The sequence below is a fragment of the Solanum pennellii genome, chromosome 9 (assembly GCF_001406875.1).
Source record: "Solanum pennellii chromosome 9, SPENNV200".
Taxonomy (NCBI): domain Eukaryota; kingdom Viridiplantae; phylum Streptophyta; class Magnoliopsida; order Solanales; family Solanaceae; genus Solanum; species Solanum pennellii.
In genome coordinates, this window is record NC_028645.1 from 79,635,081 (window position 1) to 79,643,800 (window position 8,720).

The following is an 8,720-nucleotide window of genomic DNA, read 5'->3' on the forward strand; positions in this document are numbered from 1 at the left end:
GTGCACAAGAACAAATCATATTTGAGAAAGACCTATTTCATGCTTAGATGTTTAATTTTACTCTGATCTAAAATTCTTATATTTCAATTTTTCCAAAAACAAATTGTTTATTTCCAACAGATCATGTAATTTCAATTTTGTTGAGGATCATACATTTTAATGAATTTGAAAAAAAAAATTGTAATTGAGATATACATAGGTCGTGATTTTTAAAGTGAGTCATGCTCAATTCCCTCTTAGCTCGGTGCTCATAATATACTATAGAACCTTCCCCGTGCCAAGGGAGGGGGATCAAACAGGAGATAGCTAACGACATAGAAACCGACTCAACATGAGATGCAAAAAGTTTACATTGCACACCACAAGACCAAATTTATTTTAGTAGGGAAGTTATATGAGTATATATAGTACTCTCTCTAGGTAGAAGCCTTCTCTTATTTACTCACAAGCCTCTCTCACTTTGACATTGTTGTTCTTGTCCCCTTCTTCCTCCTTCACCTCTCTCCCTCTGCTGCAGGCCATCGATGCTCCTCCGGTCCGGCCACAAAGTAGGACTCATCTTGCTGCTGGAATATCTCTTCTACCTCCCTTCCAGCCATGTTGAACGACAACTCTTTTGCTTCCTTGTCTATGTTTCTCCATATGTTTTGTTTACCTAGTATTTCAAAACGTAAATTTTACACTATCAAGTCACTTAAAAAATAACAACGTAACTATTAAATCGCCTAAAAATATTGAAAATATCTAACTAGAAATGGAATGTGTCACACTCATGTTACTAAAAGCATGTTAAGTTGTTATAGTAAATATCGGAACACTCTTAATATTGTAAACTATACACACGAATATGTTAAATTAGGTGTTAGACCTAACTCACACCCCAAAAGCTAGCTTAAAGGGAGGAGGATTGTCCAAGCCTCATAAAGAGTTCACCTATCTCATTAACTACCGATGTGAGACTTTTTCTCATTCTTTAACAGTGTTTCACCAACAAGGTTAAAATTCACATAACGTCCAACCAATTGAGCTACTAAGATTTCCTCTGGAACAGATTCCACTTGTACTATTGAAAATTACACTTACAAATTGAAGAAGCTAAGATGGAATACCTGCAAGGAAGTTCTTTTTGTTGTTCTGAGCATTGATTCCAAAACCAAGTAGCCTCAAATTCGAGCCTCCGGTTGCTATAAAGGTAATAGGATGGCTCGCAGGGATTACCAAAACATCACCAACCTTTAGATTACCGCGTACTTTCTGATAATGCACATCTCCTTCTTGTTCCTGTTCTTGTTCTTGTTCTTGTTCTTGTTCTTGTGCTCGCTCTCTTCTTTTTCCACGAGGCCCTTGGCCTCGACCCTGTCTACCAAGATGAGGACACGCTATTTCAAACCGAGCATTTCCTTCAACAACCATAACCAACCTTATAGACCTTAAATTGTAGTATGGTAGTACCATTCCACCCTGGAATAATATTTCATCGAGTTTAACTTTAACTTATATACAACGACAATATAAATTTCTTAACAAATACGCTTACTTGGTCTATGTTCATGAAACCAACAGCAGCATCCAAGTCTCTCAACTGCTCAAATCCTTCTGGAGTTACTTCAAAGAACTGTCCAAATTTGTTTTCGAACAATGGACGTTCCTTCAGCAAATTGAAAGGTCCTATTGTTCTACCTTTACTTTGCTTAGTGGAGCGCGAAGCGTGTTTGCTTATACCTCTAATTTGCTCTTCACTAGCTTTGATTACTATCCCCTGCTTTTGTAGTTCGAATAGTCTCTCTAACCTGTCCCTTTGGATCTAATCAAAATAATAAAAAACAGAGTATTGTAACTAAATATGAAAAAAAGACCAAATGTTAAGCAGGACTCACATTAAAAGCACTCTCCATGATATCACTGCTGAATGCTCTGTAGAAAGATTCAGGATTTTCAGCTCCGGCACTAAAGTATTCCTGAATTTAAAGATAGACATTTTTTTGTTAGGTTACCAAGGAGTGATTATGACGTCATGCAGAAGCTTACTATTTGCAAATCATATGGTTGATAAATTAGATGACAAAAACTTATACTAAAAAGTTAAAATATTATTATATCAAAATTAAACATTAAAACTGTAGAGAGAATAAATCTCACAAAGAAGGATCACAACAACTTCTTTTACTATCACGATTACCTACTTTTGTAAGTTGATTTTTGCGAAAATAAAACATAGTAGTACTATATTTACATGTAATTTGCCAGGGGCATTGATGGACTTGGCCAGCCCATAAACAAAGAACTTTTCTTCTTTATTTCTATTGATCAAGTAGATAATTGAACCAGCGGGCACCCTGAATACATCTCCCTTCTCTAAGTTAAACGAGTTCTTGTCATCTTGTTCCGCGATACTAATTGTGCCTTGTCCCGTGAAAAGTTGAAATTTGCTTTAATTAATATACCATTTTTACTTTGTAATTTTAGTTACGATGATTAAATTAAATTAATTTTCCTCTAACAACAACAAATATGATTTCACCATCACAGTGATGAGGAATTAGGAAAGTGTGAGGCTCCAATTCAAGGACAGCAACACGGATTTTTTCTATTCCTTGTAGAAGTTGTGTTCTTTGAGTGAATTTCTCGAGTATGCGTAAATCACCATGACTAGCTTTGAATGGAGACTTGAACCTTTGAGACTCGAATAAGAAGGGATTATTCGATTCTCCTTGTTGTTGTTGACTCTCACAATGTTGTTGGCACTCTCGGAATTTTTCCTCAGGGTGTTGACCCTGAGGATTCTGGTCATCGCATTGAGATGCGATGACCAAAGAGAGGATCAAGAAGAAGATAAATAAATGTTTTGGTTTAGTGAAAATTGGCATAGTGAGTGAAAAAGTAGTAGTGATAAGAAGTTTAGAAGATGAAGAGAAGTTTATAATGAAGGAAAATGTGCATTACATGCATGCATGCATGCAAATTGAGGTTTATGGATGGAATTTCAAATGGAATCCATAGTTGGTACAATCTTTTATAGTCTCTACCTGCCTTTTTGGGTGAGCACTTTGAGAATATTTTATACGTAATTAGTAAATTTTCTATTGTGTATCAGCTTACAAATTACATAGGATAAGTAAATTGTGTTAGACAAGCTCGATTCAAAAGACATTCAGGTAGATTTTTTTGATAGATTAAGGCATGAAATATCTTTACTAATCGAAAGGTATACGAAAACTATAATAGTTTTAGATATTTAAAAATTATATGAAAATATTATAAATTGTATTTTTTACATATCGATAGGATTAAAAAGTTCATTATTAAATGTTAGTTAAAAATTTTTATGATTTAATTGTAAAAGAAAAAATTATGACAATTAAAAATAGACGAAATAATATTAATTAATGAGGCAAAAGAGCACAAAAATTCACATAAATGTTATGCCTTTGCTAAATACAAAGTGGACACGTGATTAAGAAAACACTTGGCAACGAAGACGCATGCAAAAACGACGAAGATTTGCCTCTGCGTTATTGTTTAATTAATTAATTAACCATAAACCACAGTACATGAACAAAATGACACAATTTACCACATCCCACTATGCCACAAGCAAAAGAAAAAGACATTAAAGCTGATGGAATATTGTAATTGCTCGAGATAAATTTTAAAATGATAGAAAATAAATTATAAATATAAATAAATAAAAAAAGACATGGTTTTGTTGGCAAATAATGTAGGTATAATTCTGTTTTTTTTAATTCTTCTTTCATGAAGAATCATGATTTGAGGATCGTTAGTGTATATTCCTCAATCAAGAAAATGTTTATAAGTAATTACATATTAAAATAAGTAGAAATACACGTTATAGATTTAAACAATGCTGAGTAACCATATACATTTTTATAAATAAAAAATAATCGATTGAAGTTTCATATATGTCGTCTTTTGATGAGATACAATTTTGTACTAATCGAAATCCTCAAGGATACAATGTTAACTCAATAAACATTACCCGATATATAATTACAATCACAAATAAGTAATGAGGAGAAAAAGAAACTTTTGTGCCTAAATATAAATTCTGCTTACATTATTAATAGGAAAAATTACATAAATTAATACATTTTAAAAAATAATTACTGATTTTAGCGATACTTTTTGTTTATTACCATTTATAGCAATGCTTTGTTAAATTTGTAATATGTATTAAAAGTGAATTATGTTTGCAATATATATGAATTATAATTGTTTTTTGAAATATATTATGTTTGTTTGGTAAAAAAATTGTCACATTGAATTATAAGTGTATTAATGTGTGATAAATATATTATTCATTATTAAAATTTGTATTATATGTGAATAATAAATTGTTCTTTGTAATATGTATTAAACTTGTATTATAAATGAATTAAAAGTGATCAAGTGAGGTAAAAATATTATTGCTATAAATGGTAAATATTTTTTTATTATAGTATATTTATGTAAGTTTCCCTTATTAATAAGGCTAAAAGTTAAATAGATGTAAGCTAAAATATGGGCCGGTACTCTGTCATGGCTTCCCTTTCAAATAGAGAAACGAGTTGGGCCAAAGTTGGGCTGATTATACATTGGGCTTCTACTAACAAATACCTAAAAAAAACTAGGCCCAATTATGTTCAAAACAAGGCATTTTACCGGTCAAGCCCATTGAACGGTTCGACCCGTAACTCCTCCGGTAAAATTTCAGAGATGAGGTGCATAAATATTCGTTTTTTGGATGGCGATTTACTTTACGTAGGTGATTGAAGTTGAGATTTCTATCGAACTTCGGACGTTTTTGCCAGAAGTATGACTTTGTTGAAGGCTAAATGCGGGATATTTTTATCTAAGTTTGTTATGATTTGTCAAAGCCAACTTCAAACCTTATTTAAGTATTTAAATTTAGATATAAATACTCAAACAAACGATATCGTTATAAAAACATTTAGCCATAACTTAAATAATTCGTTTCACCAAATGGGTACAAAGCATGCATGTCACCGCCTTGTGCTAGTGAATGAGAGTGTCACAGAGACATAGATATAAGAAATGTCTCCCATATATCTCTTTCTTTTTTCCCTTCCATCACATCAATAAAAATCTTGTAGTAGTAATTGAGAGACCCCTAGCTAGTTGCAACCACATATCGCCATCACATCAACTTTATATATATATATATATATACACGAAAGTCTGAGAATTTTTCGAAAATAGTTTTTTTATCTCCACCAAGGGAGTACATTCTATCTTCATCAGACCCTACTTTGTAGAATTTCACTGGATATGATGTTGTTGTGTAATATAGGTATAATACATAAACATATTATTTAACTTGGTCTCAATTAGTATTTAGGCATAATACGACCCTTAACTTGGCGTCAATCGGCAACTATGATTCTTAACTTTGGTTGTGCACAAGTAGGCACTTAAACTTGCATAAAATTGAATAAATAGACACATTCATCCTACATATGAGCCAACATGATAATTTTATTTTCTACGTGGCGTCCTTCATGTATTATGTCATGTAGGACATGTGTGTCTAATTTATCAATTTTATACAAGTTTAAGTGTCTAGTTGTACACACTTAAAGTTAGAGGTCATAGTTGTCTGTTGAAGCCAAGTTAAGGGTCATGTTTATATATTATGCCTAGTATTTATGCCCTTAAACTATCAGTGTATACAAATAAACACTTACACTTGTATAAGGTTAAACAAGTAGATACACGCGTCCTACGTGATATTATACATACAAAGTGCCACATGAGATGCAAATTGAAAATAGGACGACACATGTCAACTTTATACAAGTTAATGTCTACTTTGTACACCTAAAATGAAAGATATAGATTCGTAATGAGACCAAATTAAATGTCATATTTATATAATATTTATTAGGTATATACACAACATATACAACCGAATATATATATATATATATATATATATATATATATATATATTTAGTCATATTGATAAACTAAATGATTTAAGGGCATCTACATTATGTTTTTTCTTTTGATTTTTTCATTAAAATCTCTGGTCCATCATTTAGATATATATCTATGAATATATAGGGAACACAATTTGAAGGATGGCATGGAGTTTGTTTTTTGTAATATATGGCAAGGTTATGGTCCCAGAGACAAAGCAAATGGAGTGTTGACTGTACAAATGCCATTAGAATTTGAAGCACTGTCCCATTCATTAAAAGTATGAATACCAAACCTTAGTGGATCTCTCAGACCTCATGAAGAAAAAAAAAGTTAATCTTTATAATTGTTGGAAATATATATCTATCAATTTATTATTATTTTTTTGCATGCATAGATTGTCTTTATTTTGGAGTGGTGATTATTTAATTAACAATGAAAATTTGTGGGCTAGAATATCTTTAACTATGAAGTAATTTTGTTAACACACAAGTTTAGAAAACTTTTGCCTAATCCAACAAAATGTAGATAAACTATGAGCTGACGAAACTTCGTAGGTTCTGAGACTGAACTTATATATATCTCTCTCAGCATAAGTTTCGCTGAAATTGAACTTATATTTCTATCAGCATAAGTTTCATATAAACTAAGTTATGTGTAATAAAGCATACACATAAGTTTTTGTAAGAACTAAATTATGCCTTCTAAGATGTAACTTATTGGTTATGAATTGAACATATAATTCTAATGACATGGATTTAAGTGACATAACTTGTTTTACCTTGACATAATTTGTGTTATATTATGAAAGGGAAAATAAACTTTTGTCTTGTAAGTATTTTCCGATGTCAAGGGTATCTTCGTCCACATTTTTCTTACTTAAAGCGCTTGAAGAGAAAATTAAAAATCATAAATTTGAGGGACAAATATTAAAAATCACTCCAAAACTAGTATATTTATGTGCCAAAATGACCTATATATTATTTATCACTATAATATGATGCTAGGGCCTAGGGTTAGTTATCCAAAAGAGAAGGAAAAAAAATCACTCTAATTTTCTATGTATATTCACAAGTTCATTTTCGCTACGAAAATTTATAAATTCTTTAAATTAGTATTTACAATTTGAATACTAATGACAATTTATTAAAAACATATACTCACTAGTAGTATTAGTTTTCTCAGTTTTATGTCGAGCACACTTTGCTGCAAATTTACAAAACTGAAATTGACATGTCTTGAAAAAGAAAAAGAGTCTAAATCTAAATCATGACTTATCCCATTAACTTGTCTTTTTTTTTTTTTTAATAACTTTTTCATGTTACCCCTTAGATTTTCTTTTTTAACATGTCAATTTCTAAACCCATTAAAAAAAATATATAATAATATATAGAGACAAAGACATAATCAAGAAAATAAACCTTTTTGTCTATATATATTCCCTTGTCTGTAAAGAGTCTGCAAGATGTTTGTTAAGTGCTTTGAGGTTCAATGCAATTTTCTGCCTTATTTATAAAAGCTACATGAGTTGTTTTTTGCCCATTTTTTCAACACTTGGTGGAGTATTGTCTGATCAATCAAACTTGTACATTATAAAAGTTTAGGAAATTAAAATATGAAATTCCATAAATAAATAAATAATACTCCACTTTGTGAATTCCCTACGGATGTTTATAACGACCTTAGCCCATTAGTGATATTGTTTATTTTGGGTCTAGGTCTATACAACTTTAAAAAATGTATACTGCATGCATACCTATATACCCAACATCTCTCGTGCTAGTGTCACTGGCGTAACAGGAAAGTTCATCTGAAATATTTCCGATGAACCAACTTGATTCCAGATGGATTGGATATTTTCGTTGGACGTATTATTGCAACAACAATAACACATTCGGTATGATTTCATGGGTGGAACTAAAAAAGATAAATATGCGCAGATTCTGCCCCTATATCTTTATGGGATAGAGATAGATTTTTGATAGATCTTCGATTCCTTTGACTTACTATTAACAGGTCATAATGGAAATGTCACAAATAGGAGCAGTAAACTAGGTTAACTAACTAAATTGTTCTGTTCCTAGTCATAACAAACCAAATTTGTTCAGACTCAACTATAGTAAATTCTAAATCCAGTAAATTAAAGAAAAGTTATGTCACATCTTTAGGGTTCTCACAGTCAATAACAAGTCATATCAACTCTTTAGCACCATTAAAGAAGTCATATAATGGGTGCTGTTACTTTTTCCTTTATATTTATTCCCCCAAATATTATTCAATTTCTGCATGGTTTATTGAAACTAATAATCTCATTAAATAAAAGCCATAATTTGAAAATAAAAGTAGTGTGTATTTAACTATAGTTTGTCTTTAAAAGATTTTCGAAACAGCCCAAATCATCAACTAAGGCCCCTAAATGATCACTCAGAGGTGCAAAGACGAACAAGTTCAACTAATTTTTTATAGAAGTTTCACTTTCACTCTCAAAATCTCAAAAATCTACGATCAAACGGAAGCTTAGATTTTTTAATTGGTTAGTCATAGCTAGTGGTATTATTTTGTAGCACTAGAGACAATAAAAGAGAAGAATGTGAAGTGTGTCTATCCAAGAATAAAGTGATTCTGAATTAAATATGACTTTACCTGTTATCTCTGTAAACTTGTCTTACTTTATCTTTAATTTTACAGAAATAAAGGGAAAAAAATAGACAAAGCTCAATACAATGAGTTAACCAAGAAAAAAATAACTAGTACTTTTCAGGTAAATCATTGGCAAAAAACAG

The 8,720-nt window shown here is 31.0% G+C and overlaps 1 protein-coding gene across 1 annotated transcript; it reads right to left on the reverse strand.

Moving 5' to 3' along the window:
- Positions 1-326: 326 nt before the first annotated feature.
- Positions 327-2,867, reverse strand: LOC107030450 (provicilin-like). Its single transcript, XM_015231727.2, has 6 exons — positions 2,491-2,867; positions 2,234-2,411; positions 1,878-1,958; positions 1,538-1,804; positions 1,110-1,461; positions 327-655 (listed from the first exon to the last, which is right to left on the reverse strand). The coding sequence occupies exons 1-6, from the start codon at positions 2,865-2,867 to the stop codon at positions 495-497; spliced, it is 1,416 nt and encodes a 471-aa protein (XP_015087213.1). The 3' UTR covers positions 327-494.
- Between the last annotated feature and the right edge of the window lie 5,853 nt (positions 2,868-8,720).

What these genes read in the sequence shown, in the direction of transcription:
- LOC107030450 (XM_015231727.2), bottom strand. Translation starts at nt 2,867, where the DNA reads ATGCCAATTTTCACTAAACCAAAACATTTATTTATCTTCTTCTTGATC. An exon ending in ATGCCCCTGGCAAATTACAT is followed by an intron (nt 1,959 to 2,233) that starts GTAAATATAGTA and finishes CTTTAAATTCAG; the next exon opens with GAATACTTTAGTGCCGGAGC. An exon ending in GTTTCATGAACATAGACCAA is followed by an intron (nt 1,462 to 1,537) that starts GTAAGCGTATTT and finishes ATATTATTCCAG; the next exon opens with GGTGGAATGGTACTACCATA.